At 38.0% G+C, this 22,085-nt stretch overlaps 1 protein-coding gene across 4 annotated transcripts in view; it reads left to right on the top strand.

The window, feature by feature from the left end:
* LOC127651080 (protein spire homolog 1) overlaps positions 1 to 22,085 on the top strand; it is a 71,557-nt gene that overhangs the window by 27,719 nt on the left and 21,753 nt on the right. For all 4 annotated transcript variants that reach the window (XM_052136794.1, XM_052136792.1, XM_052136793.1 and 1 more), the window contains exons 3-4: positions 14,172 to 14,408; positions 18,705 to 18,830. In XM_052136794.1, coding sequence (XP_051992754.1) covers positions 14,172 to 14,408; positions 18,705 to 18,830 — 363 coding nt within the window. The remainder of the gene's footprint in view (positions 1 to 14,171; positions 14,409 to 18,704; positions 18,831 to 22,085) is intronic.

Below are 22,085 nucleotides of genomic sequence, written 5' to 3'. Positions count from 1 at the left end.
TGAGTGGTTAAAATATTAGTTTTAATGCCTGTCTTCAACCTAAATGTATGTAAAATTCTGACTTCAACTGTACATTAGTGTTATGTTGAGATGGTACTACACTTTGACAATTAATACACTAGTTGGTCTAGTGCATAGTTTGGGACACAACTCCGGTCTTTCTTTGTCCTTTTCCATGGAGATTGCGATGGTTCTTTTGCTGAGTCTGTGCTCCACTGGTTCATGGCCAGGTAATGTAATTACATTATATTGTATGAACTATGGCTTAACTTGCCATGTTCTGTAAACTGTTACAGTGGAATCATTATTATCATTAGTGTAGCAGATGGTCGTATTTGGATTTTTGCCAAAGCATATAATATTATTGATTGAGAATCCCACTGTTTTACTTAACAGATAGCCGCAATCGCGATTCACTGTTTATCACGAAAATTACTGGCTGAATACAATGTGGTTAGTTAGCAGGCTGGTCGGTGTCCAAGTCCAAAACATTGTTGCTTCCTCCACTGTCGCTTTTCCTTATGTCCTTCTTATGGTCCCTGTACTCCCTTAAGTGTTTTTCAATTTGTTTATGATTTGGTCAGTTGTCCGATTGAAGGTGGCGTGCATCATTTGATGCTGTATCTTCATACTCATGGAGTAATTATTTCCTTTGCGATCTCTCTAGTTTATCTTGGATCTTTGTAGAGCACTCATTTCATTGTGTCACCTGAACCCTTTTGATGTCTTATGATATTGTGTTTTTTTATTGTGGTTATAGAGCAAAGAATTGCTGCAGATGGTAGCTACGGTTTTTGTCTGGGAAAACTTTACCATGGTGACGAAATATCCTGCCTACCGTCCTCGATGTAATCGGTTCCAAGTCAAGTCAAGTGGTTTTTATTGTCGTTTCAACCATATACAGTTTAGTACAGTACACAGCAAAACGAGACAACGTTCCTCCAGGACCATGGTGCTACATAAAACAACAAAGTACCAACAAAGGACCACATGAGACTACACAACGAAATAAAATACCTATATATATATATATATATATATATATATATATATATATATGTGTGTATATATATATATATATATATATATATGTGTGTATATATATATATATATATATATATATACCTATATAAAGTGCACGTGCAAACGTGCAAAAAGTACGAGACAGTACAACAAATTTCTGACAATGAACAGGACAATAGACACAGTGCAGCGCCGACCAGTACACAGTAGTGCAAAAAGATGACAGTTTCTAAAAACGTAAACATAACATACTATAAGATAGTGTTCTATGCACATAGCAGTTATTTAGGTAGCAGACAGTTATAAAGTGACAGTAATTAAAGTGCAACTCAGGACACGTGTGTGTGTGTGTGTGTCAAACCAGTCTCTGAGTATTGAGGAGTCTGATGGCTTGGGGGAAGAAGCTGTTACACAGTCTGGCCGTGAGGGCCCGAATGCTTCAGTACCTCTTGCCAGACGGCAGGAGGATAAAGAGTTTGTGTGAGGGGTGTGTGGGGTCGTCCACAATGCTTGTTGCTTTGCGGATACAGAGTTTTTTGTAAATGTCTTTGATGGAGGGAAGAGAGACCCCAATGATCTTCTCAGCTGTCCTCACTATCCTCTGAAGGGCTTTGCGGTCCGAAACGGTGCAAGTCCCAAACCAGGCAGTGATGCAGCTGCTCAGGATGCTCTCAATAGTCCCTCTATAAAATGTAGTGAGGATGGGGGGTGGGAGATGTGCTTTCCTCAGCCTTCGAAGAAAGTAGATACGCTGCTGGGCTTTCTTGGTGATAGAGCTGGTGTTGAGGGACCAGGTGAGGTTCTCCACCAGGTGAACACCAAGGAATTTGGTGCTCTTGACGATCTCCACAGAGGAGCCGTCGATGTTCAGCGGAGTGTGTTCACCTTGTGCTCTCCTAAAGTCAACAACCATCTCTTTTGTTTTGTCGACATTCAGGGACAGGTGGTTGGCTCTACACCAGTCCGTCAGCCGCTGCACCTCCTCTGTATGCTGACTCGTCGTTCTTGCTGATGAGACCCACCACGGTCGTGTCATCGGCGAACTTGATGAAGTGGTTCGAGCTGTGCGTTGCTGCACAGTCGTGAGTCAGCAGAGTGAACAGCAGTGGACTGAGCACACAGCCCTGGGGGGCACCAGTACTCAGTGTGGTGGTGGTGGAGATGCTGTTCCCGATCCGGACTGACTGAGGTCTCCCAGTCAGGAAGTCCAGGATCCAGTTGCAGAGGGAGGTGTCCAGGCCCAGTAGGTTCAGCTTTCCAATCAGGTGCTGGGGAATGATTGTGTTGAATGCTGAGCTGAAATCTATGAACAGCATTCGAACGTATGAGTCCTTATTGTCTAGGTGGGTGAGGGCCAGATGGAGGGTTGTGGCGATGGCATCGTCCGTTGAACGGTTTGGACGATACGCAAACTGCAGTGGGTCTAGTGAGGGGGGCAGCTGGGTCTTAATGTGCCTCATGACGAGCCTCTCGAAGCACTTCATGATGATGGGTGTAAGTGCGACGGGACGGTAGTCGTTGAGGCAGGACACTGAGACTTCTTTGGCATGGGGATGATGGTGGTGGCCTTGAAGCACGTTGGAAGGACGGCGCTGCTCAGAGAGATGTTGAAGATGTCCGTAAGAACATCTGCTAGCTGGTCTGCACATCCTCTGAGCACTCTGCCAGGAATGTTGTCTGGTCCAGCAGCCTTCCGTGGGTTGACTCTACGTAGAGTTTTCCTCACATCTGCCACATGCGCCGCATGTCACCGCTGTCCTGGAAGTGACTGTGGATTCTCTGGGCGTGTGCGCGCTTTGACTCTCTGATTGCCCGTGACAGTTTGGCCCTAGCTGTTCTTAGGGCTGCTTTATCACCTGCTCTGAAGGCGGAGTCTCGGGACCTCAGCAGCGTGCGCACCTCCGCAGTCATCCACGGCTTCTGGTTGGAGCATGTGGTGATGGTCTTGGAGAAAGTGACATCATCAATGCACTGGTCACTGATGCTGTGTATTCCTCCAGTGTAGAGACCAGCAAGCTACTGCCTTTTCTGTGGTGGAAATGCACTGAACAGTTTGAGAATTCACACCAGACCAGGAACCCAAACCATGATGGTAAATTTGTGTTAATTGTTTCTTGATAGGAATGTTAATGATTAATCGATGATCGGTTAATCGTTGTTAATAATTTGATCAATTAAGGGTATCGATCGTTGCTTAATTTTAGCACAAATATATTTTATCATGCCAGCAGACGTTGAAAAGACTGTCTATACAGTCATATGCCTCTAGAGGGCTCTCTGCTGTTTGCGTGCTGTCTTGTCCACAACGCAGAATAAGAAACACAGACTTGTATTCTTCACTTCCTCTCTTGTAAAGATGAATCAGGCTCAATGTAATCAATCATCAAGTGTTTCTCTTTTGACAAACATTATGTTTTCTGCTTAAACCGTGTTAGTAAGATCTGGATCAATGCATCAGTCTTATCACCAACGATGCATGCAATGTCATCGATTAAACCTATAAACCTTGATGTATTATTTTTTTTAGATGCAGGTTTATTTTGATATTCTCATGCTAGTCACGTCCGTAGGCATTTGATCCATTTTGATCCAGAACCTTTTGATATTCATCTCGCTTTATAAGCACTAAATATTTTAAATATGCTTCTCTTGTGGGGAATTGTGCAGAGTGATTGAAGCCTGAAGTTGCACTCTGCTCTATTCATGCTCTCGCGTCAACAGGGCTGCGTTGGTGACAGGATAGTGCAGAGCCGATCGCATGCACAATTAAATTGGGATTCCCTCGGTATTGTAGAGCCTTTTTATTCTACATGTGTATTTTTTATTTTAAAGAGTAAACTGTAACAGAATTTTTTAATACACTTTTAATGAAAGTATTTTGGATTGAAAGACCTTCTTGACTGTTGAGACTTTAGTGTTGCTACACCTTTTCTAACTGATATGAATAACTTTTTTCGCACAGCGGACAATCAACATTATTTTTAAAATTCCATAGACTTATATTGAGAAAGTTCAATGGGCCAATGGAACGCTCATTAATTCAAACTCTAACTATCAAAACATTTAAATGTAAACATTATTCACAAGGCCTGCCATATCATGGCTTTAAGTTACAAAACAATCTATCCATCTAACTACAGTGAGGAAAATAAGTATTTGAACACCCTGCTATTTTGCAAGTTCTCCCACTTAGAAATAATGGAGGGGTCTGAAATTGTCATCGTAGGTGCATGTCCACTGTGAGAGACATAATCTAAAAAAAAAAATCCAGAAATCACAATGTATGATTTTTTAACTATTTATTTGTATGATACAGCTGCAAATAAGTATTTGAACACCTGTCTATCAGCTAGAATTCTGACCCTCAAAGACCTGTTAGTCTGCCTTTAAAATGTCCACCTCCACTCCATTTATTATCCTAAATTAGATGCACCTATTTGAGGTCGTTAGGTGCATAAAGACACCTGTCCACCCCATACAATCAGTAAGAATCCAACTACTAACATGGCCAAGACCAAAGAGCTGTCCAAAGACACTAGAGACAAAATTGTACACCTCCACAAGGCTGGAAAGGGCTACGGGAAATTGCCAAGCAGCTTGGTGAAAAAAGGTCCACTGTTGGAGCAATCATTAGAAAATGGAAGAAGCTAAACATGACTGTCAATCTCCCTCGGACTGGGGCTCCATGCAAGATCTCACCTCGTGGGGTCTCAATGATCCTAAGAAAGGTGAGAAATCAGCCCAGAACTACACGGGAGGAGCTGGTCAATGACCTGAAAAGAGCTGGGACCACCGTTTCCAAGGTTACTGTTGGTAATACACTAAGATGTCATGGTTTGAAATCATGCATGGCACAGAAGGTTCCCCTGCTTAAACCAGCACATGTCAAGGCCCGTCTTAAGTTTGCCAATGACCATTTGGATGATCCAGAGGAGTCATGGGAGAAAGTCATGTGGTCAGATGAGACCAAAATAGAACTTTTTGGTCATAATTCCACTAACCGTGTTTGGAGGAAGAAGAATGATGAGTACCATCCCAAGAACACCATCCCTACTGTGAAGCATGGGGGTGGTAGCATCATGCTTTGGGGGTGTTTTTGTGCACATGGGACAGGGCGACTGCACTGTATTAAGGAGAGGATGACTGGGGCTATGTATTGCGAGATTTTGGGGAACAACCTCCTTCCCTCAGTTAGAGCATTGAAGATGGGTCGAGGGTGGGTCTTCCAACATGACAATGACCCGAAGCACACAGCCAGGATAACCAAGGAGTGGCTCTGTAAGAAGCATATCAAGGTTCTGGCGTGGCCTAGCCAGTCTCGAGACCTAAACCCAATAGAGAATCTTTGGAGGGAGGTCAAACTCCGTGTTTCTCAGCGACAGCCCAGAAACCTGACTGATCTAGAGAAGATCTGTGTGGAGGAGTGGGCCAAAATCCCTCCTGCAGTGTGTGCAAACCTGGTGAAAAACTACAGGAAACGTTTGACCTCTGTAATTGCAAACAAAGGCTACTGTACCAAATATTAACATTGATTTTCTCAGGTGTTCAAATACTTATTTGCAGCTGTATCATACAAATAAATAGTTAAAAAATCATACATTGTGATTTCTGGATTTTTTTTTTAGATTATGTCTCTCACAGTGGACATGCACCTACGATGACAATTTCAGACCCCTCCATGATTTCTAAGTGGGAGAACTTGCAAAATAGCAGGGTGTTCAAATACTTATTTTCCTTACTGTATCTTTATTAAGGTTTTATCTGAAGGTCTATCTGTCTGTCAATAACTTGTCAAGCCAACAAGGAAGTTTGTCTTGACAAATTATACTTATCTAGTTATTTATTTATAATCTAGTATTTTTATAATATTTATTTCTGTGTCCATATGGTGTAATTTGGCATGCTAGTATGACCACACCTTACATGTAACTCTCTGTCGATAGGCAGAAGCAATTCTTTGAAGCTAGCTACTGGTGTCTCAAGCATTTTTAAGGTGGATGTTTACAATTTATGTGTGAACAAAGACTATTACACATTCAAGAACAACAACCTGCCCTAAGTTAGTTTTTTTAGGGTTATAAATGTCGTTCATCCTACAAAATCAGGCCTTTAGAAAAGCTTGAACTCAGGAGTTGCCTTGGAGCAATAATGTCATGTGAACTGGGCTGAGGGAACAGTAGCTGGTGTCTTCATTGTTTTGCATAGCATGAGACATGATTGCTGGGAAGGGAGGAAAGCAACTGCATCGTTCTGTCAGTATTGACAGATGACATATCACTCCAAAGTGGGTTTGAATGGAAACAAAACCGTGAGGCAGGGGTCTGTGGCCTAGTTGTGAGGGGTTGGTGGTTAAACAAGTTTGCTCTTATGTTCCAATTAAAAGCCACACAGGTTTGGAACAACATGAGGGTGAGAAAAAGTTGACAGAATTGTAATTTTTGGGTTAACTGTCCCTTTAAAGTTGACAAATTTTGGAAGTTGTTTGTCACGGAGCTCAAATCTTGTGCCTGGATGATTTTGTTCTGTACTGTCAGTTTTGTTCCACATGGTCAGGCCTCTTTTCCTCCTCCCTTACTGATCTCGCTCTCGCTTTATCCATTATTTCTCTTATTCCTTCTGAGTCACAAGTCTGCAGTGAAGACTGCAGAGAATAAGCCTGTGTTGTTCCACTCTTTTAGGACGTCTACAGGAACTCTGTGTTCTCTCATAGTCACACCCTCCACCTCATCCAGATTGTACACACGGAAGCTTACAGTGCACTGAATCGCTCCTCTAATACTATTGCAGAAAAACTGGGTAACAGCTTTAGTAAATGAATGTTTTTTTTATTGGATCCCATTACAAACTAATTGAATAATGATCTTTGAGTTTTCCTTTAAAAAAAAATTGTTCCATGGCAGTAGCATAGTACAATAATAGTATCAGATGGTAATATTAAGGCACTTTGAAATATACCATGGTAGTTGACATATGTCAAGCAGTGAGAGGAATGAAGTGTGACAATGCTATACTTCATTTAAAACTATCTTAAACATAATATTTCTTACTATTGCTTATCCGAATTCATTGAGAGACTAAAGTGAATATTTGTACTTTAAAAATTTGCCACACACAGGACTATTTAATTGAATTGCAAAAAAAGAAAAGGTGATTTATAAATGAAAAAATAAATAAATAAATAAATAAATAAAAACTTGAAATAGTGATCAGTTACAGCATCTAATATATGCACTTTCCCTTTATGTCCATGTTATTTGTCAATGCACGGAGACCAAGCTGAGCTACAATTGCATCATCTAGGTCTGTTATTCCAACTTCGCAAAAATCATACTGGAACAATTTCAGTCAGAATAAAGCGTATACAGGTTTTTGTTTCTGTCTATTATGTAGACTGAATCAAACTTTTTCTGGCCCTACAGTGCCCATTTCTGTTGCATTTGCGACTGACAATTACTGTGTGTGACTAAAATATTTAGGCGCACCGGTGCGAGTGACCCGATTGAAGTAGGGGTGGGATAAAAAAAAATTATTCTCCGATGAACTGATTCTGAGCGGCAGTGCAGTGGCTCCTATGTGCGTGCCAGAGACAGATGTTAGAAACACTCGCATATCCTAAAGCCAAGCGCATCCTACAAAACTGGATGTATCAACCACACACCATTCATCTCCTAATGAAACTACGATCCCGAAATTAATTCACAAGCTCACATGGCAATGGGAGAATTGATTTTGTGATTGCATGTGAACAAAGTACATTAAATACAAGCTTTGCCCATTATTGCACCAATCTGCACAACAATGCAAAATAACACCTGATAATAATGATGAGACATCGGTTCAGGAGATGTGGGTGATTTTTATATATTTTTTTGCTTCCCAATGTCTTTTACTCTTGCGCTCTTTAATTTGTTGTTGCTCATTAACGGTCTCTCACTCTGTTAAGCAGTTGAGACTTCTACTCACGGAGCAAACAGATGGAACCGCGCATACGAGATGCTTGATAGATTTTTTTTTAACAAATAACAAATATTTGTGCTGCTTTATCACCTGTGCCGAGGAAAGGAGAAGCTGACATCTGCTCTCTCACAGAAGCAGATATCTCATGTAATCAACCTGTAGTTATAGTTAAAATCTAAAAATCAAAAGGCCTTAGATTTATTCTAATTAAAAATGTAATACTAATAAATAAAAATTATAAAAAATGCTTTAAATATATTAAAGGTATTTAACATAATCCGTTGAATTATTTAATTTAATAGTATTGAGTTTTGAAAACCAATAGGCCTATTTATTTTTGTGTAAAGAGGTCAGTTTTTATCACTTTTATGATGACAGATGTGCCATACAAAGGCTGTAAATACACTGTACGCCAACAAAACGGTTACTTGATTTGAGTGTGGTTTTTGTAGTTACTGCAGTTTTCTCAAAACCTAGTTATAGTTGAGCAAGACCTGTCTGTCACAGGGCAACTTACTGTCTAAGAACCCCAATTTTGTTCAAAATGTGAAGTTACTGTGTTTTGTCTTTGCACAGAAAAATTATTAAAAAAAATATAGATGTATCAGGAATAATTTTGAAATCGGATTGTGACTCTAAGAATAAAAATTACAACTCCCAAATGCATCTAGACCGCACAATAGTTATGTTTCACGCTGTGATTGGCTGCTTTTCATCCCTTCAGTTAACCGAGCAAGTGCAAAAATGTTGTGTGAGACGTTTTAGTGAGCTTGAATGAAAAGCATCACATTTTAATTGAAAAGTTATACGTTTACAAAGCCTGGGCAACTGAAAAATGTGGCATTTGATTGTTGTACATTGTGTGACGGGAACATTTATTGTGTTCAGCAGTGCAGATGTCAATTGCACTCTGCAGTGCAGAGTTCTTAAATACATTTAAGAGGACACTTCAAAGACTGAACATTGTGTTTTTGTATATTTACGTTCACAAGGTGAAACAGGTTAACGTGAGATGCTGTTGAACAGCCTGTCAAATTAACTGAAAATATACAATTTGGTTTATCCTTTTGTCATGACTCACACTATGTTCCTGAATTTTGTCATAATTGATGAACTCCGTTTTCTCATGCCTGTGCATGTTATATTGTGCTACATTTAATGTTATCTTCTAAAAAAAAAAAAACTGAACTACAACTGTGCTCCTACATTTTTTTTTATTTGGAGCATAAGTGCTCATGTGGGCTTCAGGTCAAAGTGGACAGGCGTTATTGTTGCACCACAGACTTACTGCAATTACTGTATGTGGATCTGTTGCCTGTATGTGTACAGTGCAGCCAGCTGATGCAAAAAAATGACATTCAGCTTTAGGGGCTATTAGTTACTGTCATGTGCTAAATAACCTCTTCATTACTTAACATATGATGAACCAGCTGTCACTGCATCTGCATCATCATAACACCTACTCATCCGAGAAATACTTTCTGCCTCCATGACACACCGTCTTTAGGTTATGCAAAAGCTTTGCTGACTGCCTCTCCCAGATGTGCATCAACTTGAGCAACATAAAATGAATGTGGTTCTCTGCTTCATCAGTGATGACCACACCTGGAAAATGTGGAAGAAAAGGAAATCAAATAAAAGAAAGAGTGTTTGAGAAGGTTTACTTTTCGTGGCATGTTATGTGTAATCCATTTGTAAAAGCTACTTTTAGGCCATAACTGAGTGATGAAGCCATTCGGGTAAGTATTTACATATTTATATTTATGCATTTGGCAGACGCATTTATCCAAAGCGACTTACAGTGCACTTATTAAAGGGACAATCCCCCCCGGAGCAACCTGGAGTTAAGGGCCTTGCTCAAGGGCCCAACAGTGGCATCTTGGTGGTGCTGGGGCTTGAACCCCCAACCTTCTGGTCAGTAACCCTGAGCCTCAACCACTGAGCCACCACTGCCCCATAAATGGAAGTGGTGAATAAGGCTGGACAGTATCACAATATACTGTACAACTTGTACAGTATATTGTGATACTGTCCAGCCTTAATCATAGTAGAGATTGAGACGATGCCCTAAGCATGCTCATGATTTTAATGCATTGCCCACATTTTATGATTTTTCGTGAGTGTACCATTTATATATTGTTTGTGTGTTTTTGTAACATTCACTGACATGTATATGACCAAAATAATGTACAATTATCATCTTATTGTTTATTGATGTGTGTTGTGTGGTTAAACCTGGCCCTTTAATAACTCAATTGTTGTGTCTTTGCATGCATGGTATGAGGTAATGTAGGAAAGCAGAGGTTATCTAACATTCTTTGTCTAGGTGTGCACAATAGCAAAGGAATAGAACTACAATAGGTATTCCATTTATTTTTATTTAATTAAAATACAGTTTGAAGGATTCGTTTTCTGACCTCTTGTTTGATCTATGGCTGCTGCATGGTTCAGTGTGTTGTTATAATAAGAGAGTGTTTGACCTTCCTGTCACCTTATTTATACTTGCACTATGAATTGTGGGTAATGTAGGATCTGTGTAACTAAGGGATTTTTACAAGGGGAGATTACTATTTTTGGTATTGTTTTGTTGATGTTAGGCTTTTTGAAAACTTAGGAATTACATTGTTACATTATTTTTTATTTAAAATTGTTAGTTATTTATTGTTTGTGAAATTATTTTGTGTTATTCCTGTTAGAGTCAAATGGTTTGGACCTTTTGATGAAAAGTGCGGTTCTTTCAGACTTAAATGAGTTATGTACTGGGACTAGGGATGGGCATTCATCAATAATTTGGTATTCGAATATTTAAGCTCATAAAAAAAACTATTATTATTTAAATGAAGGTAATTCATGAGAAAGAGACATTGTAAAATATTTTTTTAAGTCATAAAGGTTGCATCACCATTACAAGCTTCTTGTCATGTCCTGTGTTTTTTATTTTTAATATTTAAACAAGCAATGTGTGAAAACAAAAAAAGAACAGAATGAAAGCATTTAAGATCACGCAAAGTGAAGAAAAAGAAACCGTTATTGAAATAGACTGATGCGGTTAATGTACAGGACGAACACTCTGGAAACTTATCATGTTTATATTGTATCTCATGTCATGTTTTTGTTGAGAAAAACAAGCATATCCATGGGATGTCCCTTACCTCAGCTATCACGTCATGGGGATTATGTTGCTACGGGGACGCTGCTTTCTGACGAGCTGCACATATACATGAGTAAAATGTACACCACTTATCCAATACATTTAAACAGGAAACCAGCTTTCTCACAGTAAGCCACATTCTCACAATAACCCGCTTTTCTGGTGTCCATCTGAACGTAATGTCAGAACCATTCGCTCAACAAATATGATCAACTTGTGTCCGCACTCAACAGCGCCACCCAGTGCATTCTGTTATAACTGCCGGTTTTAGTTTGTGTGTTCAGGATTTAACATGCATCTCACTGTATATATGACCAGCAAAGCAAAACTTTGCGAAGTTCGAATAGTATTTTTACTATTCTAATAATTATTGCATAACGAATATTTGACTACTCGTGCACATCTCTAACTGGGGGTAGAACTTCAACTGTTCTTTTTGTATATACAATTTTGTCCAGAAATGTGTATATAGTTGTCAAAATTGAGTCAATAAAACAAGATATGGACTCTGAATACTGCTTCCTGATGCCTTCCTATACCACATTCTCACAGAGATGTTGCTATGGAGTGGTGGTGGTGTAGTGGTCTAAAGCACATAACTGGTAATCTGGTAATCAGAACGATGCTGGTTCGAACCCCACAGTCACCACCATTGTGTCCTTAAGAAAAGCACTTAACTCCAGGTTGCTCCAGGGGGATTGTCCCTGTAATAAGGGCTCTGTAAGTCGCTTTGGATAAAAGTGTCTGCCAAATGCATAAATGTAATGTAAATGCTAAACTGTTTGTACTGCAGTAGATATATTTGCACAGCTTTAAGGTTTCAGGACTTTACATTTACGTTATTTAAACATGAGAGTGAGGAATAAACATGGAGTAATGTGAAAATGTTGACGTTCGTGGCACTTCAATGAGTGCATGTAAGAAGCTCATAGAGTTTGTTTACAGGTATACTATATGATACTGTGATATGAAATTACTCACACCATGATTTAACATTTTGGTGGGACTGCTCAGCCGAAGTGATGAAGTGTCTTTAAACAACAAAAAAAAACAAGTCTTGAAGAATTCATTCAATATTACATGACTGATACACACTGTTTAGGGCCCTTCCAATCATGTATTTGGTGCATTAGGTCTGAATCATTCAGCCGAGCTCTGGGGCGGTGTATTACGTGGAGGATTAGATTACATAAGGGTTGGACACTTACATTTATTTTCCTCATGATGAGGGTTAATGTCTGGAACTCGGTAAACATGTTGATAGCATGTATGAACTAAAGCAATCCACTCCTGGAAATATGTCAATATTTACATAGAGATGAACTGCTTGGATGAGTCTCAATTTGTTCAGCAGTGGTGGAAGGTACTAAGTATTCAGAGTAAAATGATTAGTTTAAGAGGTGTTCCATTGGCGAAGCCTCACCTATTTGAGCACACCCTTACATAATAAATAAACAAGATGTAATTGTCATGCGTTTCATATAACCAGTGGAGGAGGTAACGTAGACCATCGCCTAGGGTGGCAGCATTCCCTTGCACCACAGGGTGCCTCTCCCACTCGCCCCCTCTCATTGAAAAGACTTGAGGAGCTTCCTGTGCTATCCTTCCCTCCCCAAAACCTCCTCTCACATCTTCTGCTATCTGTCTGCATCATAGAAATTAGTTAAGCACTTTTGAAATGTCTCTTCACCTGCTGGAAGCAGGTCAGATTTGTTCAAAACAAGTGCATTCCTCTTCAATTTAAACTCGAGGACTTTATTACTGACAATCACATAAATGTACCAATTTTATTTATAGCTTGATATTAAACCATTAATTGTATTATATCTTGAAAGCTTCCTTTTAGTTAACCTTATATTGTAATGAAAACAAAGGTATAAAATGTTTTTATTATTATTATTTTTTTGGTTAGTTTTTGTTTTTTATTAATTTATTTTTGTGTTTGTTGTTGTGATCACACCTGAATTGTTGTTCCTGTCCTGAGTTGTTGCCATACTTCTGCATGAAAAAGTTACAGTTGTTTTGGAAGTTGAATTTTATAATTTCCGCACTGTAAATCAACTGTTGTCACAGCTCAAATGTATTATTATGTATTAATTGATCACTCGTTGGCTGTTGGGTCATGTCAGACTCCTGATCTCAGCCCGAGCTGCAGGTTTCCCAGCATTTCCCAGAGTTGGCTCATGAGTACATCCGCCTTAGAAAATAGTCTTGTTGTCTGAACTTAGATTGACATGATTAAATTAAAGTGGTACAAAAACACTAGAATGGTCAATCAAATCATGGATGACTCACATGATAACAGAGGACATCTTAGTGTCTGCAGCAACAGTCAGGCCCACGATGGTTAACATGGTGTATATTTGGCAGGAAATGTATTGAATTGAGCTGAAATGGAAATATATTTCATTTAAATAAATAAGAGCAGTAGATAATAATACAATTTCAAATATTGTACAAATAAACCCTCTAAAACCTTTCAAAGGGGGAGCAAAGTGATCTTTGAACCAAAGATCCAGCGTTTTTTGTCTGAAATCCTCCCCAGTTAAATTGTGCAGGACTCCGAGAGTCATAAGACCATAATGAGGCTTATTCAAGAGGTTATTGAGTCAGTTTGTCTCTTGAGCTAGAGAGCCTCTCATGCCTTTTATCACTGGTCATGGTTGGTCGGTTCTAAATCGTTGAGGTTGTTGTCATAGCAAGTGTTGATCTTGATGCTGATGTAATGACTTTATGGTTGCTTGTTTAAAGACCCCATGAAATCATTAGGAGAGCACAGTTTGGCTGGGGCATGTTGAAAAATAGTTTTAATTATGTAACGCAAGGGGAGAAATATTCATATTCTAGAAAGCATTTTATTGGACAAACATATGTGTAGTGGATCTTGAGTTGTCAATATTTTTGGTCTGTTTGTTCTGAAAAGATAGACTATAAATTTGGACATAATGTATCTGTTAATAATTATTTTGCTTAATGTATAGATGCCATCAAAGCTAACGCACATAAACTTATATGCACAATGTGATCTTGTGTTTTCCAGATCATCGAGTCTCTGGGTATAATGATTTATAAGGCTCTGGATTATGGACTGAAGGAGAATGAGGAAAGAGAACTCAGCCCTCCTCTGGAGCAGCTCATCGACCTCATGACAAATATGGCAGACATGGAGTCAGATCCCTGTCCTGATGAGGGCTACGAGGCTACAGAAGAGGAGGATGAGGGAGAGGAAGAACCTGCAGAAGTCTCCAATATTCGAGGCTACCGTGACATAATATTGGTATGTAGTGATACACTTCTCCTGAAATCTCAGCAAATGTTTTACAGGCTTTTAAATATAATGCAATTTCAAGCTCACGCCATTGGCAAAGTGCCACCTGCACCTAATTCTCTGGACACCTACCTATTTGAGTGATGACTGTCAGGTAGTAGGGACATTTTTTTAGGGGTATTCGATTTAGAGTTTTTTTAAGTCGACTTTGATTCCCGACTTCAATTCCGTTTATCAATCAGGATAGTTTCAAAATTCAGGGCTGTTACAAGGGATGGCCTTTAGTGGGCAGTGCCTTCCCAAGTGATATATTTTCACCCAAATTGCTTGTCAGGCATGAGCAGAAATCAATATAATTTTTTAAAATAATTTAATTTCACTCGTATATAGCTCACTCAATCCACTGCATATTGCGTCCGATTGCCGCTCCATGATAAAGTTTTTCTGTAACTGCTGGTCAGTTTCTCCTTCCCAAATCCAAACACTAACGTTAGTGGGACGGTAGAAGCTTACTTTAGTCTAGATAGCTTCTATACTGATGGACAAACAAATCACACATCTCTTCTAGCTCTAATCACTTCAATAAGTAATATTGAAATGGCGATGTAATGAAATGTAAGTCAATATTTTTGTAATAAAATAAAAAATTTAATTGAATTTGGAACATTCAGTACGTGAAATCGCTTTTTTATGGAACTTATGGTGAAAATGTAAAAAAGGCAGCGGTTTAAACTCAACTGTCTTGACCACAACAGATTAAATAGCAGTGGGTTTAATTCAGATATATTGGTGTGGTTGTTGCTTTGATAAAATATCACTAGTTTACCTGTAAATGAATAGTGTTTCCTATTCTATATGGAATTCGGGTGATGGCCCTGTGAAGATTGCAGTCTTTAATCGCACACTAAATTTAGTTTTTATTTTCTCTTAAGAGTTTTTAAAATGTGTGACATGAAGACATAAACTCCTGCTATTATAATTAGAGACATTGCATAACTGTCATACCTTAAAATGACTGGTATCAATGGCAATCCCTAGTTGCTGCTCATTTCTGATTTTAAGAGGGAAACAGGCTGTGTCGGAAATAATTTCACTGTCACATAGAAACTATGTCCCTTGCATTGATGTAATAGTACACAAAACTTCCAAAGTTTTAAAATATGTCTCTTTTGAATGCATGCACATTATCTCTCATTCAAACGCACATGATGAATGAGGTGGTGTCCCACCAGCCAACAGGTGTTTGTAGAGGATGTGATTGGTTCTTAAGAACGCCAATTCATTATTTTGAGGCAATCACAACATCCTGTTCGTAAAGTTATGGAGTCAAACAAATGAATCGATTTCTGTATCAGAGTCGACTCCGATTCTAGGACGTCTCAGAGTCGAGGAATCGACTCTTTTGGAGTCGACTCCCCATCACTACCTTTTATGCATTGTATTTTCTAGGGGTGGCACCGATCCTATACCTGGATCAGTATGGGGTCTGAAACTAACGTTTATACCTGGATCTGGATTCTTTTCTACTCAAGACTTTCACTGTTATTTTTGCTGCTGCATCCTTCAGACTAGTTAACAATAAAGTTTTGCACAGGCTCTTATGTAATTGTTTTTTTGTTTTCTTATTTTATAATGAAATAATGTAGTGTTAGAGGTTTTTGTTTCTTTACAGAAATAGTACTCTCAATCAGTTCCACACAGTGAATTATAGATGTTCTCTCATTAAGAAAAAACAACACTGTCGAATCGGTATCAGATGATACTGATAGTTCAGGTATCAGAATCGGATCGGAAGAGAAGATATGGTATTGTTCCATTCCTATTATTTTCCATATATAATTTACAGCAGCTTTCATGAATATTTCAAAATTCAAGAATCAACAATTAATTGAGAGTATTTGTGTGTCTGATCCTTGCGGCTTTATTTTTCATCTCAAATACAAGTGTGAGTGGTACTTACTGAGAAATACTCTCTCAGATGTTATTCATTAAACTATTCCCTCAGGCCCACTTCAATACTGCACTCCACAGAGATCTATAAAGGCCTTTTAAACACTTAGCGCAGTTATTTTTAATTGCTGTGAAATCTCTTTACACACTGTGGAAGAAAAGAATATGGCCAGGCTATGTAGACTGATACTAGATTTTATTGTTTCCTAAAGTAATTTTTTCTATGTTAAAAAAACTTTCCTCTATCCCATCTTAATATGCAGAAACAAGTGTAAGCAAACCAGATAATGCACATTTCAGCTTACAGGCTGGCAAGATGCCAAGACATGGCCAAGTATGAAATTAGCATGTGGTAATGGCCAGTATGGGTCACCGTACTTGAGGTCATCTACAAGGCCTTTTTTCAGGGCAGATTAGATAATGCATGTCCTGCCATGTCTCCCTTTCTGTCTTTGCATTCAGCAATCATGTCAAGCACTGAGACGAACCATGACATTTGATTTCTCTTGGCTGGCTGTGTGTATTCCAACAGCTAACAGGGAGAATGAAGATAGTGTTGTACCTATGAGGCATGCGTCTATGCATTTCTTAGATTATGTTAGTCTGTTTGTTTGGAATGGGAAAGTAAAAGGACTTCCTGGAGTAAAGGACTTCCTAGAGTATTTCTTTAACTTCCTCTTCGTAAGTGTTTTGCCTGATCTACTTTTTTCTATTAATGCCCAATATATCATTACCATTTGATTATTAGCCAATATTTGGAAATGTTTTGTTTTCCTTTATCGGTATCAGACGATATTAGATAAATATTGATTGAATGATTAATCAGACAATATCACTTTTCTGTTTTCTAGCGCTGACTCAAAGGGATTGTCATAGATTACAGTAAAAATATAAACGGTTAAAAGGATTTATTCACTTTAGAGAGTCCTGTCCCCTTAAAATGTGTTCATTTAAGATTTCAAAAGGATTAGTTGTCCATTTTTCATACTGTACATCATTTTGTTGTAATGCCTGAATTCTCTTGTACCACACAAAGCTACTTATTTTATATATATATATTTTTTTTGGCATGTTTAGTGTGCTTTCACCTTTTTTTGACAGCAATATCTGCCATTTATCAGTTATCGGCCACTACTTGAATGTAATTGTTGATTTATTGGAATCGGCCAGAATTTGAAAATCAGTGAGTCTCTAAATTGGTCTGTTTTTGCCTGTCTTCGTCTTGTTAGTATAATGTCTAACAGAGTTCCCCATTAGATTAATTCACTTTCCCTTGGTGTAGTCAATATTCTTGTTAAGCGTGATTCTGCAGTAAAACTCGTCAAAGAGACAGTGACTGTCCCTGTGTAAGATATTCCTGAATATCTGGGCAGAGCAGAGGGGCAGGTGTGGGGAAAAATGCCATTAAGCCAGTTAGAGGTGTCGTTAGTCAACATAGTTGTACATTGTGGATGCACAGGACACTGAACATTAAATGGGTCTCTTTTTTTTCTTTTTTTTTTACCTGCCAGACATGTAAGCTTTGTGTTTGGCTCTCAGCTATGAGCTAAAATATAATGTGTCTAATGCAAGGATTAACCTATTAGTCTGAGTCAGAAAATGATTTTCTCAAACAAAGGCTTTATAAAAGTTTCAAGGATTAAGTTGAAAGAAAAAAATCAGACCGAGTCGGAATATGAATTTCGTAAACAGATCTTTTGTAATAGATGTTTTTCACTGACCTAAAGATGCACTTCCCTCGAAACAGAGTGAAGTATTTTAGGAAAGAGACTTCTTCACAAACAATGTAGTTAGTTCAGCTACCAACAGTTATTCAAACTTAACTCACTGTATACTGTAACCAATTTTCTTGTGAATGTGGCAAAGGGTGAAATAACTAGGAGCCTATTCAAATGAGAAAAAATTAAGAAACATCACCATTTGAAGTCCAGCTATTTTTGTACAATAACCTTGTTTGCTGGTGGTCATAAGATTTGTTATCCAAAAAAATGAACAGCATTCTAGTAAGTTAGGAATAATGTACAGACATCCGGTCATGTTCACAAAATAAACCTTGACAGGATGATCAGGACCTTGACAAGATGGCAAAAAAAAATAAAAAATGTTTAAGTTATTTTATTATGGGAGAATTAAACTAGCACAGCTATGAAGAATTCAGTTGCTCGGGACAACAGTCTAACGTAGTTTAATGGTCATTGAATAAAGATGTGTGGATGGATAGAGAAAGAAAATATATATATAAATTAAAAAAATTATATAAATTAAAAAAATTATAATATATATCAATCGAAATATATAAAGAAATGGGACTCTGCCGTTATATGATGGTATGTCTCGCTGTTTTCTTCTCTCCAGCTTTGTACGTCTCACCTCCCCAGCCCATCAGATGCTCCCAACCACTATCAGGCTGTTTGCCGAGCCTTGTACACAGAGACTAAGGAGCTCCGCACCTTCCTGGAGAAGATCAAGAATGCCAAAGAGGTAATGACTCTCACATGACTCTAAAGTCTGCTCTGCATCTGTGCCCCCAGTAACCCAGCAATCTACCAGATGCTCTTGTAAGACTTCATTTCTCTGTACCATTGAAACCCCCGAAACCATTACACTGTAAAGTAAGCACACCGAAATGTCACATACCAGACAGCGGAATGCCATTTTCCTCCTCACGCACAGAGGCATTTGTTTACAGGCCATTGTCGAAACTATCTTACTTTTTGTTTCCTTGCTGCTCTGTTTATTTGGACTAGAGCAGTGCCTATTGACTCATTACTAAGCCCCACCTAAAAAGCACTTCTGACCAATCCTGTTTTAGCAATTGTTGCCCTACCACCATTACTCTGGCACATGGCTGTTATTTTCCAATGAGGGCCTATGTAGGTAATTTTAAGCAGGATTTTATCAAAATAATCCCAAAATTGTAAATGCGTTGTTGACAGTTCATTTGTAATAGTGACACGATTTATCCAGAGAGGATACATGCATTGTTTTTCTTTCTTTCTTTCTTTCTTTGTCTGTTTCTTTCTTTCATTCTTTCTTTCTTTTTTTCAATAATCTTTAAATAAATCTGGAGAAGAGCATGTTATGTATTAAACTGTGTCAGCCCTCATTCCCAAATGAACAAATAACATCTGCAACGACACCTACTTTTGCTTCAAAGTAAATTAAAGCTAATAGCTGAGCGGTAATTAATTTATGTATTGATTCAAGTCATAGTAAATAAAGAGTGCGCAGTACGCATCAATATGAGTGTGTTATGAAACATTATAAACAGCACTGTTTACTTACGCTAATGTTATTAGATGTGTAATTAAATGAAGCTATTATATGAAGTTTTTTTTCTTTTCAAGTGACTGTAATAATCGTTTGCCTTGATTCATCTGATTAACAGTCTGCACAGCTTTCAATCAAATTACTGTGTAATTTTACAATTTCTCTTACAAAAACTCTTGCATGCATTACAATGTCACTCTTCATACCAGCCCATGTAAAAATATTATCCATTCTGTTTAAAAGAATATTTAGCCAAAATTTAGCCATTGTTTACGGCAATATCCCATTCATTCCAATGGGGAGTTCTGCAGAGCTTGTCAGAGCGAGCAACCGTAACCAAGAGCGGCAGAGTTAAGTGAACGGTCACTTGTATCCTAAACGCAATAATAAAACATATGAAATTACAACAAAGAAGAAACTGTGTCTTGTAAAAATGTGAAAGGGTGAAAATTAAAGCCGCTAGACACAAGTATACTTCAACAGATGCTAATGGTGTTGTTTATGTGGTTAAATAGAGTGAGTGGGCTGATGGCAGATGTGACTCAGAGTAGGTTGTGGACTGTGGAGGTGGATTGAAACCAGCAGTGCTTTACTTTACTGTTTGATCACATTGTAATGCTGTCAATCAAATATTTATAGTGTGCAGGCTTACTGTATATTTTTCTGACATTATATGTTGATTATCTACATTTATGTATGTAGATCCATTACATGTGTATGTTAAAACTATTCACTTAAAGTCTGATTTATGATGAAAACTATCAAGCGATAGTATTTGCTAAAGGGAATATCAGTTGTTAATTATGTTGGTATTAAATTGAAGTTTAAGTGAAGTATAAAATATTTATGAATGTGTTATTTTACCTTCATTAAGTAATTTACCGTCATTTTTCATATATTTTATTTCTAAAATATTTTGTATCATTACTTGTGTATTGCGTTTTAGTGTCCTTAAAGTGTTAGTTCTTCCAAAAAGGAAAATTCTCTCAACATTTACTCACCCTCATTCCATCCCAGATGAGTACAACTTTTTCTTTCTTCTGCAGAGCACAAACAAAGATTTTTAGAAGAATATCTCAGCTCAGCAGTTTCATGCAATGCAAGTAAAGCAATATAAGATGCGTATTAAGTGATATAATAGGTGTGGGTGAGAGATTTAAAAAATTACTTAAATATTGTTTTGTTTTTCACCAACACCTATTATATTTAATCTGAAGATATGGATGTAACCAGATTACTTTTATGTTTCCTTAATGTGATTTATGGAGCTTCAAAGGTCTGATCACCATTCACTTGCATTATGAGACCTACAGATCTGAAATATTCTTCTAATTCACATCTGGGAAGGCATGAGGGTGAGAATTTAAATTATTGGGTGAACTAACCCTTTAATAATGAGGCAAGCCATTAGTATTGCAAGTGTAAAATGGCAGGCAAAACTGCTAAAAATATATAGCGTTGTTCTGTCTTTTCTGAGCACTGAAGTAAAGCAATTATTGTTAATGATTTGCACTTTACAAATTCATCCCCTTATTAATTTTATCTTAATCTGACTCCAATTTTAAGTTGACCTCTAATTTAGATTAAAGCTCTAAATACTTTCTGATCATTGTTTTATTTTAATCATTTACGTTATTGATTACTCGGAATCCTCTTCTATTCATTTACCTTTTGATCAGTTTCTAATGAGATTCAAACTGATAGTCTTTAAGTGGCTTCCTCCTACATTAAAGCTTCAGTTATGATAGAAATGATTCTTAAAATGGGATTCTCCTGCTCGGTTCCTCCAGAGCGGCTTCTCCTATTTTAAAGACCCAGTATTGATATAAATGATTTCAGAGGAATACAGAATAAATCAAAAAGAAACAATTTATTTGCCAGGTAGGATTTAAAACACAAGTTAAAGAAACTAGTCAAAGAACATACCTGGCAGTTGAGAAAACTACATGTAATTGCAAAGCATGGGAAATCTGAATGCAGATTCCTATTATTACAGTTACACACATTGATGTGTGGGATCATCTGACTACAGAGAACCCTGAGCTCTGGGCCAGCCTTCCTTAAATATCCAGAGAGAATACACATTGTGTACCAATTGGTATTATCCTTTGAGAATTTGTGGGTGAATTGGTGCTTGGCTTCCTGGTGTTAAACCTTCAAGGAGGGGGATAGACCTCCAGAGTTATTCAGTATTTGGCAAAGACCTTATAACTTTGTTGTCATTAAGTTTTATAAACCTGGGGCCAAAACACTATACCAGATGCACCGAGACATTTTAAATGATACCAAACATATTACACTAGTTACATTATTTGTATACATCAGATATGGTATTTTGTTACATACAGATCTTAGGTGAGTTTGAGGTGATTCTGGGCTGAAAGGGAATGGATGTGGAGGAGAGGGGAGAGAATGGGACAGATGTGGAAGGGCAACAATGAGGTGTGAATTTGCAGTCTTCGCTCA

Source organism: Xyrauchen texanus, chromosome 10, assembly GCF_025860055.1.
Source record: "Xyrauchen texanus isolate HMW12.3.18 chromosome 10, RBS_HiC_50CHRs, whole genome shotgun sequence".
Lineage (NCBI taxonomy): Eukaryota > Metazoa > Chordata > Actinopteri > Cypriniformes > Catostomidae > Xyrauchen > Xyrauchen texanus.
Note: the sequence above shows the minus strand (reverse complement) of the source record. Positions and strands in the feature narration are given on the sequence as shown.